The following is a 21,283-nucleotide window of genomic DNA, read 5'->3' on the forward strand; positions in this document are numbered from 1 at the left end:
AGCAGAACAAAACCAAGAAAGTCAAAGAATATGTCAGACCATGATAAGCGCAGAGGAAAGGCAATGGGGGATGGGGGGTGGTGAGGAGGGAGGGGAGGTGGAGTGAGAGGGGAGAATTGCAATTTTAAATAGCCCTTGGTTTCATAAGCTTCCATTCTAGACTCTAAGCTCTAATTCTAGAAATGAATTCTAGATTCTAGTGGGGGAAGGTGTGCAATAAGTATATCAACAAATAAATATCCAGTGTGGCAGCTGGCGATAACTGCTAAGAAGAAAAATAAAGCAAGGTGATGGGAAGAGAGAGTGAGGGGTGAGCCAGCTTATAAACCTTGGGGATTCATTCATTCATGTTACTTTGGACAACTGGCTTTAAGAGCCTCTTGTGTGCCAGGTCCTATGCCAGGCTCAGCAAGGATTATGTCCTTCCCTGGGGCGCCCTGTCCAGTGGGGGAGAATGGATGGATCGAATAATCTCCAGAAATGAATAAAAAAGTTGAATAACTTACCTAGAGAAGTGAGCAAGGCCTTCCTGAGGATGCCACAGTTGGGCCCATGTTTACTTTTTTCTTTTTTTGTTTAAAGATTTTTTTTAATGTGGACAACTGAAGAAGTCTTTATTGAATTTGTTGCAGTATTGCTTCTGCTTTATGTTTTTTGGCCGTGAGGGATATGGAATCTTAGCTTCCAGGCTGGGGATGAAACCTGCACTCCCTGGACTGAAGGCGAAGTCTTAACCAGTTGACTGCCAGGGAAATCCCTACTTGTTTACTCTTTCAAATCCATATCTACTGCCTAAATGGAAGCTGTGGACACAGCAGTGAGCCCCTGTGCTGGAGGAAAAACTGAACAAGCCACAGTGCCCTAAGGTACAGTCCCCCCCGCCCCCGACCCTTTCCTTCGTTTCTAAAATTGAGAATCATTTCCACAGAGTTGCACATAATATTATTATATATTTTAATCTGTTCATTTCTCGTCATCTCCATTATCTTGATCCGCATCCAAGATGCCATCATCTTGTAGGCAGAGGCCACAGATGTGGCTAAACATCCTCCAGTGCCCAGGTTGGCGCCTCGCAGTAAAGAATTCTCTACCCTCAAATGTCAATAGTGTCAAGGTCGATAAACCTTAGATCAATTTAAAATAGAAGGTAAAGGTATTTCCCAGTCTGAATATTCTATTCTCCCAGCTAGTAATCAGTGAGCACCGACCATGTCATGTGCCAGGTTAACAGGCTTCTCTGATGGCTCAGTGGTAAGGGATCTGCCTGCCAGTGCAGGAGGTGCGGGTTTGATCCCTGGGTAGGGAAGATCCCCTGGAGAAAGAAGTGGAAGCCCACTCCAGTATTCTGGCCTGGAAAATCATGTGGACAGAGGAGCCTGGCAGACTATAATTCATGGGGTCACAAAGAGTCAAACACAATTTAGCAACTAGACAACAACTACTCTGAACACCGGAGATACAGTGAGACTAAATCAGGCAGTCTCTAAACTCATGGACTTCTATTCTGGTGGGGGATACAGTTAATGAACAAGTTAAGTGGATAAACTGGATTTTTTGAATAGTGAGAAATGCTGTGAAGAAAAGTAAGAGAGAGGAAGTGAGGGAGAGCGTCACTGGAAGAGGCATCAGCAACGTTATATAGGGTGATCAGGCAGGGAGGGCTTCCTGGAGGAGGTGATATATCTAAGGTGAGAACCTGAGGGCAGGGAGAAGACAACCCTGTGAAGTCCTAGGGAAGGAGGTACAGGCAGGGGAAACAAAGAGCAAAAGTCCTATCCTAGAAATGAGCTTGGGGAAAGAGGTTAGAGAGGTGGATGGGGTCAGGCCAGGCAGATCCCTGTTGGGATTTTATTCTCAAGGCTAAGAAATGAATTTGACTTTTTTGTTATTTGTAATGGGAAGCCATGATAGAGTTTTAAGCAGAGAAAATCCATGTGCTGCTATATATTTTGAAGTGATTCTTCCAGCTGCTGTGTGCTTTACAGAATTTGGGGGACAAACGGTAGCAGCAGGAAGACCCATCATGAGGCTTCCAGGTCAAAGATAATGGGGTTTGGACTAGAATGATGGTGGTGGGAATAGCTGGGCAATTTCACAGTCACGGGGCTCTGACAGGGGAGAGTCCTCTGCAAGCCCAAGGCTAGATATTCTGTGTCATTCAGACTCATCACTCCAGGTGGCCTGATTCCTGCAAAGTTCTTTCTCTGGCTCCAGATTCAGATAAAGATCTGTGTGCAGTGGATCTTAGAAGCGCAGATAGTACAGACAGCTCTGTAACTTTTTTTTTTTTTTTGCAAAAGTCATGTTGCTACTACTTGTTTATTCGTTTACTCAGTACAAAGGATTCAGTGTAAACTTACTCAAGGAAGTGTGGCTAGTGTCTCAGAAAGTGAGTTCTGGAGTCAGAATGACTGGCGACTGGTGCCATTTCTTGCAGAATGACTTTGGGCAAGTGGTTTAACCTCTCTGAGCCTTGATTTATTTTTTTTTTTCTGTGTAAAATAAGGATGGAAATTATTATGAGGAATTTATAGAAAGCACATACTCATTGCTAGCTCTCATCATCTGATAGATTGTAGGTTACCCAAGGGCAGGAAATGGTCTGTCTTGCACATCTCAACTATCAGAATACTTAACTAATAGGAGCTTAAAGAATATGGATATTTAGTTATCACACATAAAAATCCAGGAAAAGGGTGGTATGAGAGTTGATTAAGCAGCTCATTATGTTATTACAGACCTAGGCTTCTTCCATTTTTTTGCTCTGCCTTATTCAACATATTGGCTTTTTGTCCCAAGCTTGTTGCCTCACAGTCACAAAATGGCTGCCACCACTCCAGGCATTGGCCTCCATAAAACCATATTCGAAAGCAGAAAGAAGGAGATGGCCAATGTGGCAAAAAAATATTTCTTCTTTCATGCTTTTATCCCCCAGCAGTCTCTACCAAGTTCCATTTCATGGGTCACTTCCATACCAATCACAAAGGAAATAAGATTCATACCAGAAGCCTAGGCCAGTTACTGCCTTTACAAAATTGAAGTTTATTTAACAAGGAAGAAGTGAAGACTAAGTTGGGTAGCCAGTCAACAGTGTCTGCCACACTATTCCTATAGTGCCCAGCACAATTCTAAGGACAGAGCAAATGCTCAATAAATATTTATTGAATGAACAAATAAATCTTCTTATAGGAAGGTATATAAACACTTACGAATAATACACATCTCTGACTCCAAGCATATTCAGTCCTATTGGTGAGGATGGGGGCAAGGTACATAGGCAATAAAACTAGCTAAGAATTCTCCTATGGCCCTCTTCTCTGACTCCAGGCCTTGCATGAAGAGTCCCCCCAAGATGATTCACAGCCTCAAATCAGCTGAACTGATATTTGTACATATCTTTTTAAAATAAATGGCTAGCATGTAAGCAGTGTGCAAGTCCTCTGGGCAATCCCCTATGCTAAATAGCAGAGGTTATGAGCTGGTTATCTGCAGACTCTGGTTGTGTAGCCATCACAGGGTTTTTGGTTTGTTTTTGTTTTTAAGTCAACATCAGAGGAGTTTACATGAAAATTCAGATTTCTGGCTTCTCTTGAAAAATTAGAGGAACTGATTAACACTGGCCCACATTCCTGCGTAACATGGCAATTATAGCCGGCACAGAGGAGCGGCTGGCCCTGAGTCACAGCTGTGCCTTTTAGGCAGAACGTGTTCTCTTCTCGGCTACAGTCCCCACCACTCCTTAATGCTCCTCACTCAAGTCACTTTTCTCATTTATGTTGCTTTCCTCATCTTGGTATAAATTTAAGCTCATGCTTGTTGGACACAAAGGCCACCGAAGCCCAAAGAAGCTGTCTTGCTGCTCTGTTTCCCCAGGCTCTGCACAGTGCCCAGTTTAGAATTTTTATTTTCTGAATGAAAAGACTGTAAATAATTTGAAAGCATCTGGTCTTCATTTCTTAGAATTTTCCGTCATCATGAGAAGAGAGACTATCTAGGAATGAAGCCAGTGGAAGGGACTGCAGAGACCAGAGACGAGATACTGAGTCCTGTCAATGTCACAGAGCTCCTGGATCCAGCCACGCCTGAAGGCAGTGCCTCTGGATTTTCCACTTATGGGAACTAGTAAATATCCCTTCTCACCTAAGCCGGACTGAGTTGTGATTTTTGTCGTTTAAGTCCCAAAGAGCCCAACTGATTAAATTCTCTCCACTAATCAGAAGTTTACCATCTCCTTATAATGTACTTATAGGAAACAGTGCAAAAAGAGTAATAAAACTTAGAATGCTCCCCAGAGAAGGAGACTTGCATTGAGAGTTCAAGTATAACCGTCCCATTTTACAGATGGGAAAACTAAAAAGCTCATCAAGAGGAGTAGCATCCTAGTGGTCAACCAGTGAGTGGGCAGCCGAGTACAAGCACTAAGCTACAAACTGTCTTCTGCTCAGACCCTCTTGGCAGACGACCCGCTGAGAGGTGTTGAGAGCTTCCCTGAGGCTGTGTGAGGTCAAGTCAGCCTAACTCATCCATGTAAATACAAGTGAATCCCCCTCTAAGCTGGACTGCCAAGAGACATGTCCATTTGAAGTCAGATTTTTTCCTTGGACTCCAAACTACCAGGCCTCACTTATTTATAACCCCACTAAGTGTCTTACTCAGGTTTCTGGGCACTTCTGGGTACTGAGCAAACTAATTAGTCCCCTCCCGCCTCTGCCTGTGGACCCTTGGGAAGGAATCACTGTTTTCTGAGGGTGGTTATGGGAGTACCCAAAGGCTCAAGGGAAATAATTGACATCTCTGAGTGGCTGTCACTCTGGACAACTGCTCTATGCTATGGCTTTGCCCAGATACAGTTCCAGCAGCCCCAGGGATTTTTCTAGCAGCTTGGATTCTGGTCTTTTTGCCTGTTTTTCTTTTGACTGAATAATAATAATAAAATCAAATAATAATAATTATAATCATGAGTAAAGTGGGGTTAATGATAGAAGCTACCTCCCAGGGTTGCTAGGAGGGACTAATGAGATAAGGCACGTGAAGTGCTTAGCACCATACACAGCACTAACAAGTTCATGTTAAGACAGCATTAGTAACAATACTAACAACCACAATAACAGCAGCTAACACTAAGCAGTTAGCTGTTGGATGATCCTTGAGTGACCAGATGTTTGATTCTAGTGCCTGTCCTATGCTAGCCTGATTACCTTTATCAAGCCCTGAGTTTCTGGCCTAGGTTTCTGGAAAGTGGGTGTGCTTGGTTTTCTGATCAACCTAAACATTTTCCCATTCTTCTCTTCATCTTTTGCTTACCACCTACCCATCAACTGAACCACCCATGTGTCCACCCATATACTCAGCCACCAAACTACCCAGCTATACACCCAGCCGTTTATTTACTTACCCATCAATCCATGCACTCACTTGCTCACTCATCCATCTTTCTTTCCATTCATCCATGTATTCCACCCAGTATCCATCTTTTCACCCACGCATTCACTCACCTACCATTTATCCATGCATCTACCCACCCAATATAGCGTCTTTCCATCTGTCATTCTACCCATTCATCCATCCAGCCACTCACCCATCCATCCATATACCCAATCACTTATCCACCTATTCACTCATTCACCTACCATCCACTCACCCATGCCTCTACTTACTCATTCATCCCTACTCAATCACTCATCCAGCCCAGATATTCATGCATCTACCCACCTAGTCACCCACGAATCTATGCACTTTCTCAGACATCCCCACCATCTACCACCTACCGTTTTGAAGTGTTTACTACAGGTAATGCTCTGTGCTAAGCCATGGCCTGATCTCTTGAACTCCCTCCCTGGGAGAAAATGTGGACGCCACCAGAGGGTCCTCACAGAGGGAGATTGGTAAACCTGAGCCCCTTGATGGCCTGGACGTTGCCAAAGCCACTGACTTCCATCCAGGGTCTGTGGCCAAACTATGATGAAATACAGGATGGACTGAGGCATGGGCTTCCAGCAGAGCAATTAGAGGTAAACTGATAGCTCTCACTCACAGAAGAGCCTGGGAACTCCAAGGTGCAATAGAAAAGACGCGAGTCAGCAAAAGGAGGAAAGCAAAGCCACAGAGATCAAGAGCTAATTAGCTGATTCTCCGAAGATAATATTTCATTAAATCCAGCCCTCCTGGTCTTTGGGGACTGATCTCTCTTCCACCTCTTTCCCATCGCCCTTGTCCATGCTGACCTGATCTCCTCTGCCTTCCCTCTCATCTGCCTTCCCTACTTTTCTGCTTCCTTGACTCCAATCTCCCCGTTGTGACGAGGGTTGACCTTTAAAGGCTTAAGTGTGACCAACTCACTCCCCTGCTTATAATCCTTTATGACTCCTCACTGTCTAGATAAAGGACAAACTCTTCGAAGTTGAGAAGAATGCCATTCACTTACATATCAGCACGTATTCCCCAAGCTCCTACTAGGTGTGGAGCTCAGGTTGCGTGCTGGGAATGCAGCAGTTGTGAAACCAACCCACCTTCTTGGAGCTCACATTTAAACAGGAGACATAAACAGAGACATTTAAAAATAATCTAGTATTGATACTCCCTGTGAAGGAAGGAAGTAAAAGTTAAGAGTACGAATAATGGGAACCCCTGGAGTAGGAAATGGCAAGTCACTCCAGTATTCTTGCCTGGAAAATTCCATGGGCAGAGGAGCCTGGTGGGATACAGTCCATAGAGTCTCAAAGAGTCAGACATGACTGAGTGACTGATTTATTGTATATAACTAATTTTTAAAAGTGGGCTGTGAAATACTTCCCTCTTGATTATCTTAGCGTGTATCCAAGAATCATGCATGTCATGACAGTCTATCCTCATGTTCTGATTTTAATCACATCATGTCATGCTATCTATCACTCAGTCATGTCCAACTCTTTGTGACCCCATGGTTGCATGGCTACTGGTCCACCCGGCTCCTCTGTCCATGGGATTCTCCAGCCAAGAATACTGGAGTGGGTTGCCAGTTCTTGCTCCAGGGAATCTTCCTGACCCAGGAATCAAACCTGGGTCCCCAACACTGCAGTTAGATACTTTACCATCTAAGCCACCAGGGAAGCCCAAAAATCGATAGTCTTCTGCCAAAACAAAATGGGCGATTGTCAGGATGGTGGTATCATTTCTGCTGAAATGTTCGTTGTTGCTTTATTTAAAACCCTCCTTCCTTTAGAAAACATCTGCTGCTGTGCTGTGTAGAAAATGGTGATGCTCCCTGTCCTCCTTCTTGGGCTGTGCTCTAGGAAGTTTGTGCTCAGAAGTAGAGTCCTGTCCACCTCCCATCGTGCAGACCGTCCAAGCAACGATTATTTATTTACAACAGCTAACACAATCAGTGGTAACGACTTCATAGGCAGCCTCTAAGTGCAGGCAAGATGAAAAATTGACTAAATGGGAGAATAAAAATGCATAGGGAATCAAGAAAAAAAAAAGAATAATGGGAAGGAAAGGCAGTGACTTCAACTCAAGAAATCCCTGAGAGAGTGATGCTGACGAGACTTAAATCAGAGTGATCACCAAGCTATAAAGGTAGAAAGGAGAGTGGGTGCAAAGGCCCTGGGGCGGGCTAGAGGGCTCAAGGAGACAGAAGATGGCAGCTGTGGTTAGGGCGGAGTATGGGAAGGTGAGAATGGACTGAGATGGAGTGGGAGAGAAAAACAGAGGAGGAGAGAAAGACCATGTAGGCGAGGGTTGTCTGGAGGTGTCTGGATTTTATTGCAATGGAGTTAATGGGTTTTAAACAAGGGAGTAGCTGATCTGATTTTTACCATCCGGATGTAAAAGACTTCTTGTTCTCACCATAACTTCCGCTCCTTAACCCCTGGAAACCACTAACCTACTTTCTGCCATTATTGACTTACCGATTCTGGACATTTCATATGAATGGAATTATACAATATGTAGCTTTTTGTGACTGGCTTCTTAGCTAGGTATATGTTTTTAAGATTCATCTATATTGTACCATGGAACAGCACATCGTTTCTTTTCGTTGACAATTAGCATTCTGCTGTATGAATATACCACATCGTGTTTACCCACTCATCAGTTGAAGGACATTTGGGTTGTTTCCACTTTGGAGTTATTTAATATTGACTGTTGAGTGACTGTTTAATTCTGACATGGAACCTAGTTTTCTGTGTTAGGGGTATTCAATGTCCATTCATAGATTGATAATGGAAGTGCCAAATGCATTTCTTAATGTTCTTACCTGGCAAAATAAAACTCTGGAGTCTTTCTGTTAACTTTTATGGAACAGAATCCAAAAAGTCAAAACCCTGGAGCTGCAGACTGCTGATAAAGTCAATGGCTCAGAGAAGCCAAGTGTTGTCCCTCTGGCCCTGCATGTGGCTCAGACCAGGACTGGTAAACAAGAGAGCATAACACAGCACTTCTCAAGCTGGGGTGCAGTGCCCCTCCTCAGGCACACGTTGGTCTTCTGGAGAGAAAGACTACATTTCCCAGTCTCCTATGCAGTAAGGAGTGTCATGCAACTAAATTGTGACCAATGAGATAGAAGCAGATTTTTCTCTTCTTTGCTCCTCTCTCCTTCCTGCTGGCTGGAACGTGGACAAAATGGCAGGAGCTCAAGCAGCCATCCTGGACCCTGAGGTAGAAAGCACTGGTTACAGATGCTGGAGGGACCAAAAGGAAGAGTCTGGTGACTGTGGAAATGCCACACCACCTCTGACCTCCTGTGTCTGTATGAGAGCAAAAGCGATGCCTGCTGTATTGAATATAAACATCTTAATGCATAAAGCACTGCTGTGTAACTCTCAGACGTCTGTCACAGCCCAATCCAATCCCACCAAATGTGCCTCCGTGGCCCCGCACAGATGAGGAAACTGATATGAGAGATATCTGCCTCAGGACAGTATTTTCACTCAAAGATCTGAGAGGAAAAAAAAAGCAATTTTCCCTTTTCAAGTTTTCCCAAGGCTATTTTAATTCATTTCTTCCTGGGAATTCCTTGGTGGTTCAATGGTTAGGACTCTGCATTTCACTGCAAGGGGCACAGGTCTGATGCCTGGTCAGGGAACTAAGATCACACATGCCTCAAGGTGTGGCCAAAAAAAAAAAAACAAAACTTCTCTCCCCTTCTTTTAAATATTAAAACAAATGCGTATATTTACATGAAGCATAGGGAACATGTGGCAGATTTGTAAGAGACTTTCTCTGCTTGCTTTACTTTGGGTGGTGAGCCTCTTCCCCAAGGTCCTCTATGGACACCTGGTCCCTCCGCCCTCAGGGGGATTGTTGATAGATTCTGAGCCTGGTCTCAGGAGGCAGGGAGCCTATGATTGAATCCCGCCCGGGTCTACTACTTATTAACCATGTGATCCCAAGCAGCCACTTCACTCTCTGACCCCGTTTCCTCCTCTAAAATGGAGATGGTAATGTCACTTGAGGGGAGGCTGGGGTGTGACTTGACTCTGTCCATGAAAGGCTGTGTCCCAGAGCCAGGCACCCAGGTGCTCCATTCCCTTCCCAGGCGCCAACCTCGTCTCTCGACACTCGACTCTCAATCTGACTCACAGTCAGAGGCAGTCCCACAAACAAGGATGATTTGATGTATTTCAGCACATTTCCGCTCAACAATATCATGTAAAAATAGAATTCTTTATTAAAACAGCAAGGTGGAACAATCGCTGCTACTCATGAAACACCGTCTTTAAAAACAACAACAAAAAACATTCAGATTAATGTCGTTGGGCCAGAAGATTCAACTCTCAGGGCCGGTTTCTCCATCTGGAGAATGGGCAGGCAGGAGGTCCCCCACTCACTGTGGGCGGGAAGCACCGGTGGGAGATGATCCAGGGTGGCCCTCACACTGGGCGTGATGCACCCCCGTGGGGTGGGCACCTTACCCCTCTTCCTGTCCCCTTCACCCCGTGACTGCCGAGGACCAAGTCTCAGGGTGCAGCTGGCGTGGGCTTAACGCCGCTCAAACACTTGTCTGTTCCATTCTGTAACTCACAAGACACAGCCCAGGCTCTGAGCCTTGGTGACACCCGCACAGGGGACCCCCTCCCCAGCAGATTTATGTTTCACAGTCACTTTCTATTTTTGGCAGCAAGTGATACATGTTGTCAGTTACCGGCAGTGGGAAAAAAGCTCCCTTTTTAAGCGAATTTAAGTTTTAAAAAATAAGACCACTTAAAGGAAACAAACTGGTAAACAACAATACAAAATACAGCAAAAAATAATAATCATGATGGTGGTACAGAAACACTCCGTTAGGTCAATATCCGGGTATTTCCGACCTCAGTATTTTTAGAAGAAAGGAAAAAAAGAAAAAAAAAAGAGATGAAAACAAAGGTGGGTTCAAAGCACTTTCTCCCAAGCTGTACTTCAATATCTCCAATACCAGCTGGGGCTGCCTGGTGGGAGAACTGTCTCTTCCTAATGATTGTGGCTTCCAGGTGGTGTCCCCTTTAAAAGGAAACAGGCTCTCTTTTGAATATGGGTGAGAATCTAGTCTCAGCGACAAAGCAGCCCTAATGTGGAAGGGGATAATCAGAGGGCTTTTCCCGAGCACATCAGGGTGGAAGCCACGCGCCAGAGATCTTCCCGGAGCTATTTCTGCCGGCCTCCTTCCTTCCCCTCCAAGTCAGGATGAGGCAGCTGATGGCTGCCATGGAAACCGGCCCCTCCTCCCTCAGGAGGCTGCCAGCTCCTATTTCCTGCAGAGTCAAGAAGCAGCGGCAGCGGGGGTCACCCAGGCGTGAAGATGGGTTTCCCTGGGGATATCCTGCCTCCTGCCAATCACAAAGACTGTCTGGGAATCCTGGGGCCGCCTGGGGGCTAGGGGGCCAGGGAAGCCCCCAAGCCCCGGTGCCTCCCTGAGAAGAGACTGGACCCCAGAACATTCAGAGATCTCAGGTCTTCTCTTATCCCTCCAGCTGAAGCTACAGAGACCTAGTTATGTGTGTATGCGTGTCTCCATCCACCCATGGGTGCCTCTGGCTCTGTCTGCGGTCTGATACCAAACAGAACTGCCCCTCCACCACCCCTCTGAGCTCAAGGAGCACAGAGCTGTCCATCTAGCATTTGCTGCTGGGAGAGTAAGTCTGTCTGTGAAATTCCATTAGCTTGTAAGCTGTGTGACCCTGGGCAGGTCACTTCACCTCTCTTAAGTCCATTTCCTCATTTATAAAGAGCGTGCAACCATCCTCTCTTCCCAGAGATGCCATCAAAATAGAAACTGTTCCTGTCACAGGCATTTACAGGGTCTTCAATAAACAGGACCTAATATTAACAAGAATACTTATCATCCTAATAACGGCTTCTAGGCAATTTTTCTCTTTGATCTATCTTTTGTTTTCTTCCCTAAATGCAAAAGCAAGTTTTCATCACTGATCTGTTTGATCAAAGGGTGGCGCACCCAGGATAGAAAGGACCATTGGTCTGAGAAACAATCCACCACCTCCTACAATACCACCTCTAAGAGTAGGAACAAGGTTCTCAAACTTCGGTGCCTTCGGTGGGGCAGGAGGTACTGTGAATGGAAAAGCAGACCAAGCAGAAATGCTGGTGACCCAGAGCGCATGGACTTCAGCTAAGGGAGACCACTGCTACTCAGCTCTAGCTAATGGTGGCCCTCGGGACACGGGCCCAGTGTGGACAGATCTTTCACGTTTTCAAGAGAAGCTGGACATTTTCAATCAACTCTTCCAAAGATGCCAAGGCAACACTATGGTATTTTCTATAAATGTGGGCCAAACGAAACAGGCCTGCAATCTGGATGGGCCCAGAGCTGGAGCTCCTGAGCTAGAATGGAGGAAACCAAGGTCTCCTCTTGTGTGGCTCCACCAGCCCCAGGAGTCCTGGCTGCTTGCTTTCACGGGGGCCACCCTGTCTGGGCTGTGTCCTGCTAATTCCCTGCCTGAGTCCCAGCGCTGGGACAGCCCGTCCCATGTGGAGCCCGGAACTCAACACTGCGAAGCCTGCTCCTCGGAGCCCAGCATCCAGAGGCCGCCCCCGGCCCGCACCGTGGGAGCTCCAGCCTCAGGAAACCCTCCTGCGTTTTCTCAAGGATCGGTGTGAACAGAGAGATGGGGGAGGTGTCTAGCGAAGGGGGCACCCAGGAAAGCGGATATGCTAAGAGACTCTTTGGCTTTTAGGTAGTTTAATAACAGTTCAGGGACAGAGTTTATATCAATAGATGTACTGCTAGACCCTGAATGGCCTTTTTATGGCCAGCGTCTGCTTTGACTTGTTATAGCCTGGACCACACCCAGGGCACTGGATGGCGGTCCCTTGGGGGTTGGTGACAGAGCAGTGAGGAGGTCTCTTAGTCTGACCTGTCTGCTGCAGCTTTAGGTGGCACAGTATAAAGAATCCGTCTGCCAATGCTAGTGATGCAAGAGATGCAGGTTCGGTCCCTGGGTTGGGAAGAGCCCCTGGAGCAGGAAATGGCAACCCACTGCAGTATTCTTGCCTGGAACGTTTCCGTGGACAGAGGAGCCTGGCAAACTACAGTCCATGGGGCCACAGTCAGACACGACTGAACGACTGAGCACATACACCCGTAGCTTTAGCGGATTTCATAAAGGTGGGAGGAGCTGGGAGCAGAAAGAGTCTCATGTTGGAACTTTGCCGCAGATAATCTGTGCATCTCTTGGTGTCTTTTCTTCACTCCTCTTCTCCCCACCCCCCGGCCCCGCCCCCAGGCACAGTCTTCTGAAGAACAGCAGGGAAGGGGTAATGCTGGCACTGTTGGATATTCAAAGCCCGGCACCCAGGCTGAACGCAGGCATGGGAAGTTGGGTGATGGGGTAGGCTGGGCGTGTGGCGCTCACGGCCGGACGCGGTAACGGATGGGCACGTCGTGTTCTGGCTGCATCAGCCCGAAGCCATACCTGCTGAGGTCAAACTCGGGGATGTCCACGTCCGGGGTGATCAACTCCAGGTCAAAGTGCGTCAGCACAAGGAACACGAATCTAGGGAGAGATGGTGTCGGAGGCGTGAAAGGGGAAAGGGGGGCGTCCGTTCAGAGTCAGGCAGGAAAGCAAGGGCTTCCTCCTGGTCTGACCCCAGCTCTCACTCTGGGAAACTTGGGAAAGGAGGGTGAGCGAGCAGAGCACAAAGGCCACACGCTTCCGAGTCCTGGCTGACAGGCTGTGGGCAGGAGTGACAATTCCAACGAAAGCATTTCAGAGCCAGTGCCCCGCTCTCTAGCTCTCTCGGCTGCCTGGGCTTCACGTTGAGATGATAGAGCTGGAAGATGGCAAGAACCTGGCCCCCAAGTCCCTGCATGGAGGGGAAGAGCGCCCCCCCAAACCCAGAGCTGACGTTGTGTGAGCGGGAACCACACCTGTAGAAGCTTGGGGGTCGGCTTGGGGGTCATCTGCCACAGCAGCAAAACTGAACTTCTCCTGGTTAATATGGACACTGACCGTTCCTGATTCTTCCCACCATCCTCACCCCAGGTCCCAGCGAACTCCTGGAACCCTGACTGCCTGCCCTGGTCTGGGCTGCTGCTAAACCACAGCCACCTTCGTAAGATCAGAAGCGGGCACCCCTCCTCCAGACAGCCGTGGGGACGCTGGGAGAGCAGGATGCACAGCAGGCGCCGCCATCGCCTGGAACGCTGTCCTGACAAGTACATGAACCGTGTGACGATGCAATCAGTGGGCCCGTAAGAGGGGTGGCAGCCCACCCCCCCCCTGCAGTGTGAGCTGGTTCCGCCAGCCGGATCTTACCACCGCCTCTGTTAGTTAAGGTCAGCCTGATCCTCTGCTCCTCTGGGCCCTACCATCACCGTCCCCCACCGCCACCCGGGCACCCAATGCTGGCACAACACACGGCAGGGAAGACCCTTTCATCTGACTAAATGAGTGAAAAAGAGGGAAGATGAGGACAGAGCAGTGTCAGCGCTCTGGGCAGGGGAGCTGGGCGCTGACTTGGGCTCTGCCTCTTAAGGGCGTGTGACTCCTGTCAGGTTTCCTTCCCACTCTGGGCCTCAGTTTCCCTATCTGGTCAAAGGGGTGAGCTGTGTTCCTTCCAGCTCTGAAGCTGTAGAGTGGTAGAGGGTGAGTTTATACCATTGTGTTGGGGGATCTGTACCCACACCCGGATTTGGAGCCTGGCACCTTCATTCACCAGGTTTCTGACCGTGAGGAATGCTCTGACCTGTAGAGTTAGTTATCATGATGATGAACAGACAAAAATAACATATTAGCTAAATTTATTGAACTCAATATGCCAGACACTTTGCTAAGCATTTCCTATCCATTATCTCTTTCATCTGTCCAAAAACCTTCTGGAGTAGGAACTACAGTCAGTTCTGCTCTAACACTTGTTTTGAACACGAGAATTCGTTTCAGTGGGATTTATCCATCAGGGTGCGAATGAAGCGTAACACAAATTTCACATCTGCCTGTGGTCACTTCATCCGCAAGAAACACTAAGAGAATGAAAAACTACACCCAGCTGAATGAAGCTGAGCAGGAATCCACAAAATGCACACACCTAAACTCTGTCCCCCAGAGACCTCAGTACACCAGGTGCGTGAAGAGTCACACCATTCCCATCAGGCGTCCAACCTCAGATAACCGCCTCCCAGGCTTCAGTGTGACTCACAGCTCCATCCACTGCCCACTTCCATGGCAAACATCAGGTCACGGCCAAAGTAAAGCACTGTATTTATTGTATCACTTAGGTGTTTCTATTTATTCCATTTAACATGTGTAAACCTGTGGTAGGGCCCTAAAGTAAATCCTAAAGAAAATCAACCCTGAATATTCACTGGAAGACTGGTGTTAAAGCTGAAGCTCCAATACTTGGGCCACCTGATGTGAAGAACTGACTCATTGGAAAAGACCCTGATGATGGGAAAGATTGAAGGCGGGAGGAGAAGGGGACGACAGAGGATGAGATGGTTCGATGGCATCAACAACTTGATGGACATGAGTTTGAGTAAGCTCGGGGAGTTGGAGATGAACAGGGAAGCCTAGCGTGCTGCAGTCCCTGGGGTCGCAAAGAGGCCACACGACTGAGGGACTGAACGACAACAATAAACCTGTGCTGCCATATTTTCCAGGGCGCATTGTCTTTTTGTGTCATTGACAAGGTTTCTGAGAGCTGGGCCCCGGCCCTATCTCCACCACAGCCCTGTGATTTTTATTGTGTGGTTGCCCACAGTGCAGGGATTTTCAAGAATGCACTGGAAGTTTTAGAGTGAAACCAACTGTAAATGATCTCCACTTTACTGCTGCGAAAACTGAGGCCAAAGGTTAATGGAATATGCCCATTCACTAGCATAATGCCTGCACATAAAAGTGGTAATAGTAGTAATTACAATAAGAACCTGTATTAAAAGCCTACAATGAGCCAGGCAGTGGCTGAAGTACCTAGAAAGGTCCCACTTACTCGTCCTGACACCCCTGGGGATGTAAAATGATCAGTACCCCTATTTTACAGTTGCGGAGACAGAGGCAGAGGTGACCCAGCTCAACAGAAGGTGGATATCATCCCCTGGTTTGTTATCTGAGCGGAAAGTGCACGGGGTCCAGGGAAGAGAATTTATGGGGCCCGGGGCTCCGCGTGCCCGGCACTCACTGTTTGATGCTGTTGATGGCGTAGCCCCTCCCCAGGCACTGGTTGTGCCCCGCTCCCCAGGGCAGGCTGTAGTTCTTCAGTCGCTTCCCATCTTTGTAAAAGTCTTTCTTCTCTGATCCATCAGGGTTTAGAAATCGGTTGTATTTAAACACCTGAAACAGGAAGAAGGTCCCTTTCTGACTCCATCCCCAAAATAGGGATGTATGGAGACAAATGTCTGAAGATGTTTATCACAGTCTTGTTTATAAGAAAGAAACAGTGGAAACAATGTAAAGCTCAACTGATGGGAACTGGTTAAAAATGATGGCAGCTAATGATAAGGTTGAGCTTGGTCTGTGTGTGCTGACATTGGAAAGAACTTTTAAGACTGGCTGTTGGGTGAAAAAGAAAGTGTCATAACATTGTGTGATTCTGTGAATATGTAAACACATACTTATTCACATGAGTGTGAGTATGTTGTGTGTCTGTAAAATGACATAAATATATAAAGGACACACTCCCAACCACAGTTAGGCAACCCTGAGGAGCTGGAGAGGAAGGGGAATGAAGACAGATTTTTATTTGTAAATGTATATATGTCTATATTTCTGTCTTAAAGTATATATTATTTTACATATAAAATAATTTAAAATAAATGAAATTAAAATTATTTTTACAAAAGAGAATGCCAGTTTCCTCTGGTTACAGTGTAGAGTGGTAATGTGAAGAGTGTATTTGAGCGCGCAGCTTTTTGTACAGAGTAGGTGGAAGGACAGGTGACTGGACCAGTGGACAGACAGATGGCAGAATGAGTTGATGACTGCTGCATGCATGGGTGGATGCATGGATGGATGGTGGATGGATGTATACATGGAAGGAGGGATGCAGGGATGGATGGATAGTGGATGCAAGCAGGGATGGAAGGATAGGTGGTGGGTGCATGCATGCATGCACGCACAGTACAGAACACGGCACACAGTAAACATCCGCAACTGTTTGAAATCGTGAAAGTCTGCCACATTTTGAAATCTAGGGAGAAGGAAAAGCCTTGAGAAGCTAACATTATAAGATGCTAAAAATAGGAAAAATTGCTCAGCTGGCCCTTGCACAGTGCTTAAGTGTCTACCAGGTGCTGTGAAGATCTTTCTTAACATAATCACATGTAATCTTCCTGACAACCCCATGGCAGTAGGTGCTATCACGAGGTCCATTTCACAGGTGAGGAAACACACACAGAGGTGACAGTAATCTGGGCAAGGATCCACGGCAAGTAAAGAGCCCGCCGGGCTGCCGCTGAGACTGGGCAGAACGTGAATCCACTCATTTCCCCCCACGACCCCTGGTATGCCTTTTACCTCCGGGTCTGTGTAGATCTCCGGGTCCTTCTGGGGACTCAGGAAGGGAAAGAGGAGGAGGCGGTCCCCACGTCGCAGGCTGAATTCCCGCCCATCCGCCATGGGCAAGGCCAGGTCGGCCACGACTTCGCGGGTGATGAAGGGCGCAGCGGTGAGCCTGAGGCTCTCACTCAGCACGCTGTCTGCACGGGGGCAGGTTCAAGGCGGGGGCGGTCAGCAGCGTCCCCCCCACCACCACTGAAATGCCACCCCCCGGCCCTCATCTGACAGTGGCAGGTGCAGAGACTGAGAGACGGTGCATGGCTCTCCCGCCATCACAAAGCCAGGCCAAAACCGGCCGCGAGATGAGAGGCGTTTGCTGCAGAGACCTTGGACATGAAATTCTGGGTCTGAGCCTAAAAGAAGCTGCCCGGGAAGTTGGGAGCCAGGCAGATATCTGAGAGGGCTGGGGAGACAGCGGGGTTTGGCTGTGTCCGCCTGCCCAGCAGACGTCCTCCTTCTGGAAACAGTTCCGTTTTCTTCCGGGGACCACCCCGCTACCCCCTCAGTGCCTGTGCTGCGCATTCCACACCCAGCACCTGGGATGCGCCGCGACTGCCTAATCAGAGCAGCCCAACCCTCCGGGCCTCATGATTGGCTCTGGATGGGCACATGACCTGAAGAGAGCCAATGAGAGCCATTCCTGGGACTTTGGATAGGAACGTGGCAGAGACGCACACCCTCCCTGGGCAGGCAACCCGGTACCACTGGCGGCCATCTTGCCAGCTCGAGACTGGAGTGGAAAATGGAGCTGAGGACGGAGACAGACTGAGACCTGAGGGTGTCGTTAAACCGCCTGGATCTACCTGGGTCTAGAGCTAGTTACTCTAGACTTTTTAGTTACCTGCCCCCATTGAAATCCCTTTTCTGCTTCAGCCCATTTAAGCTAGGTTTTCTGCCACCTGCAACCAAAAGCCTCCTACTAGACCATGAGACTCAGGTAGTGAAGACCGGGGTGTGGCGACACCAGGTCTGTGAAGATAGGAGGCCCAGGGGGGGCCTTAGGTCAGAGGAACTGATGGGAACCCATGATGGGTAGGAAGGGTTTTGGGGGTGCCCATGACACCGAGGTCTTTGGAGCTCTCTTGGAGGGTCTGTCTCACCCAGCACAGGCATGCTGTCCAAAACTTTCTGTGGGAGGGTGGTCATCTGCGAAATGGGCTGCTCTGCTCCCAAGAGGACAGTCTCAAACTCTCCACGGACAGCGGCCAGGGCCTCGGGGTTCTTGAGGAGAAAGAGCAAGAGCCAGAAGGCAGCAGGACCCATGTTCCCCTGCAATGAGAAGAAGCCCCAGAGGGCAAAGCTGGGGTGAGAGTTGATTGGTCTGTGATGTGGACACAGCCCTGGCCCAGGTACAGGGGTTGGGAAGCCTGGGTTCCCACCCCACCCCACCTCACCCCCCACATGACTCATGTCTACCTTCAGCTCAGGACATGGCTCAAACATGCCCTGCGGCTTGGGCATAGCCCCGTGCCTACTGCAAGGCCGTTCTTGGCATCCCTGACCTTGAGCAAAATGCATTGAGGTCACACAAGTAATCTCCGCAGCTTATCGGTGAACTATTCACAGTGATTTGAGTGAATCTCCATAGCTAACCAGACCACCTGAACTGCCTCCTGAGAAATCTGTATGCAGGTCAAGAAGCAACAGTTAGAACTGGACATGGAACAGCAGACTGGTTCCATATTGGGAAAGGAGTATATCAAGGCTGTATATTGTCACCCTATGCAGAGTACATCATGAGAAATTTTGGACTGGATGAAGCACAAGCTGGAATCAAGATTGCCAGGAGAAATATCAATAACCTCAGATAGGCAGATGACATCACCCTTATGGCAGAAAAGGAAGAAAAACTGAAGAGCCTCTTGATGAAAGTGAAAGAGGAGAGTGAAAAAGTCGCTTAAAACTCAACTTTCAAAAAACTAAGATCATGGCATCCAGTCCTATTACTTAATGGCAAATAGATGGGGAAACAGTGGAAACAGTGACAGACTTTATTTGGGGGGGGCTCCAAAATCACTGCAGATGGTGGCTGCAGCCATGCTTGCTGGAAGATGCTTGTAGCATCTTTATGTTTTGGTTTTTTTGCTGGCAAGGCATGTGGGATCTTAGCTTCCCGACCAGGGATCAAACCCATACCCCCTGCACTGGAAGGTGAAATTTTAACTTAAGAGATGCTTGCTCCCTGGAAGAAAAGCTATGACCAACATAGACAGCATATTAAAAGGCAGAAACATTACTTTGCTGACAAAGGTCCATCTAGTCCAAGCTATGGTTTTTCCAGTAGTCATGTATGGATGTGAGAGTTGGACTATAAAGAAAGCTAAGCACGGAAGAATTGATGCTTTCGAACTATGGTGTTGGAGAAGACTCTTGAGAGTCCCTTGGACTGCAAGGAGATCCAACCAGTCCATCCTAAAGGAAATTAGTACTGAATATTCATTGGAAGGACTGATGCTGAAGCTGGAACTCCACTACTTTGGCTACCTGATGTGAAGAACGGACACACTGGAAAAGACCCTGATGCTGGGAAAGACTGAAGGCAGGAGAAGGGGACAACAGAAGATGAGATGGTTGGATGGCATCACTGACTCGATGGACATGAGTTTGAGCAAGCTCTGGGAGTTGGTGATGGACAAGGAGGCCTGGCGTGCTGCAGTCCATGGGGATGCAAAGAGTCAGGCACGACTGAGCAATGGAAGTGAACTGAACTGAATCAGTGAAAATGTTGATAATAAGAACACAATGTATCAATTAAGATTTCTGTTGGGACTTCCCTGGCAGGCCAGCAGTTAAGATTTCACCTTCCAGTGCAGGGGGTATGGGTTTGATCCCTGGTCAGGAAGCTAAGATCCCACATGCCTTGCCAGCAAAAACCAAAACATAAAACACAAGCAATATTATAATAAATTCAAGAAAAGACTTTAAAAACAAAGATTATTGTTAAATCTGAGGATGGATGCATCCTTAGCCCCAGCTCCCCATGCTTCTTAACATCCATGCCTCTTACCATGTGACTCTGTACTTCTTTCCATTAAAGGGGTAGGATGTATTTCCTGGTCCCATGGATTTGGGCTCAGCCGTGTGATGTGTTTTGGCCGATAGAATGAGGCAGAACTGACTGAACACAGGACTTAAGAGACCTTGTGCATTTCCACTTGCCTGGCGAGCCACCTGATCCCAAGAGGAGGCCATGGAGCAGAGCTGAGCTGTCCAGTTGAGCCCAGTCTAGACCAGCTGACTCCTAGCAGCCCCACAGACCGGTGAGTTAAATAAACACTCATCAGGGTATGCCACTGAGTTTTTGTGGTCAGTTGTCATGTAACAATAGGGAACTACTACAATATCTGAATGTTTGCTTTCAAATATTTGAGTATCGTATGTGAATATAGCAAAGCAGCAATAACCAATGGTGATCGTGAAAGCTATTTGTTTCCTGAACAAAAATTATGTAAAACTTCTCAGGAGTTAGGTAATTAGGAAAATGGATAAAAACTTTTTGCTCCAAGACTGCATCCTTGGCTGAGTAACACTCAGGTATTCAGCATGTGGCTAAATATGTATGGGTACCCTTAAATGAACTCTAGACATGGCTGGAATACAAATTAGCCTTCATTCGGGAGGAAGATTTTCATCTACCATAAATGACTCTCCTATCCAATCTTCATAATGGAATATTAAGTAGTCATCAAATGTCATGTTTACCCAGCGATTCTATTACAGACACAGCTGCACGTGGACAAAAGGACATTTGCACAAGGATATTTATCACAGCACTGAAGTAACAGCAAAAGACCAGAAGCAACCTCAACATCTAGCAACAGGAGATCAGTGAGATCAACGATGACCCATCCATAGGAGGATGATACCGGAAGTGGTTAAGAAGGAACTGACTGCATTCAAATGTGTGTCTGGAGCCAAGATGCACCGAAGCAAGCTGGAGGACGGGGGCTCAGTGTGCGACCGCTTGTGTGTGTATTTGAAGAGGGATCTGTACATATGAAGAGCACAGGCCGGCTCTGGAAAGAGACTTTAGAACCTGGCCGCTCAGGTTGCCTCTGGGACAGAAGCTGGGAGGGGCATCAGTGACAGTGGAACGGATTTTCTTTCTTTTTAGCTGCTGTGAATTCGGAGGTGCCAGGTTCCCTCGTCCAGCAGGCACCGGTATCACCCCACCTTTAACTGAAAAGGAAATCTAAGCATGTCCAAGTCCTGCCCGCTGCCCAGCATATACTGGGGGCTCAATGATATTTGTTGAATAAATTATTTGTGGCCCTTTGGACTGGGGACCTCCAAGGAAGCCTGGAAGGGAGCTGGCAGAG

General features: G+C 47.6%; 1 protein-coding gene and 1 long non-coding RNA gene across 4 annotated transcripts in view; one reads left to right on the plus strand and one right to left on the minus strand.

Annotated features, from left to right (window-relative positions):
- Positions 1-9,626: 9,626 nt before the first annotated feature.
- PTGIS (prostaglandin I2 synthase) overlaps positions 9,627-21,283 on the minus strand; it is a 49,030-nt gene continuing 37,373 nt past the window's right edge. For both annotated transcript variants that reach the window (XM_070472746.1, XM_020906226.2), the window contains 4 exons: positions 18,065-18,233; positions 16,923-17,104; positions 15,589-15,740; positions 9,627-12,968 (listed from right to left, as the gene is read on the minus strand). In XM_070472746.1, coding sequence (XP_070328847.1) covers positions 12,824-12,968; positions 15,589-15,740; positions 16,923-17,104; positions 18,065-18,233 — 648 coding nt within the window. In that variant the 3' untranslated portion in view covers positions 9,627-12,823. The remainder of the gene's footprint in view (positions 12,969-15,588; positions 15,741-16,922; positions 17,105-18,064; positions 18,234-21,283) is intronic.
- On the plus strand, positions 17,626-21,243 carry LOC110145774 (uncharacterized). 2 transcript variants are annotated; one of them, XR_002316316.2, is made up of 3 exons: positions 17,626-17,901; positions 20,067-20,224; positions 20,685-21,243. It is a non-coding gene; the product is annotated as an uncharacterized lncRNA (long non-coding RNA). The 2 variants fall into 2 exon arrangements; XR_002316315.2 differs by lacking the exon at positions 17,626-17,901 and having other exon boundaries at positions 19,880-20,224.

The sequence above is a fragment of the Odocoileus virginianus genome, chromosome 9 (assembly GCF_023699985.2).
Source record: "Odocoileus virginianus isolate 20LAN1187 ecotype Illinois chromosome 9, Ovbor_1.2, whole genome shotgun sequence".
Taxonomy (NCBI): Eukaryota; Metazoa; Chordata; class Mammalia; order Artiodactyla; family Cervidae; genus Odocoileus; species Odocoileus virginianus.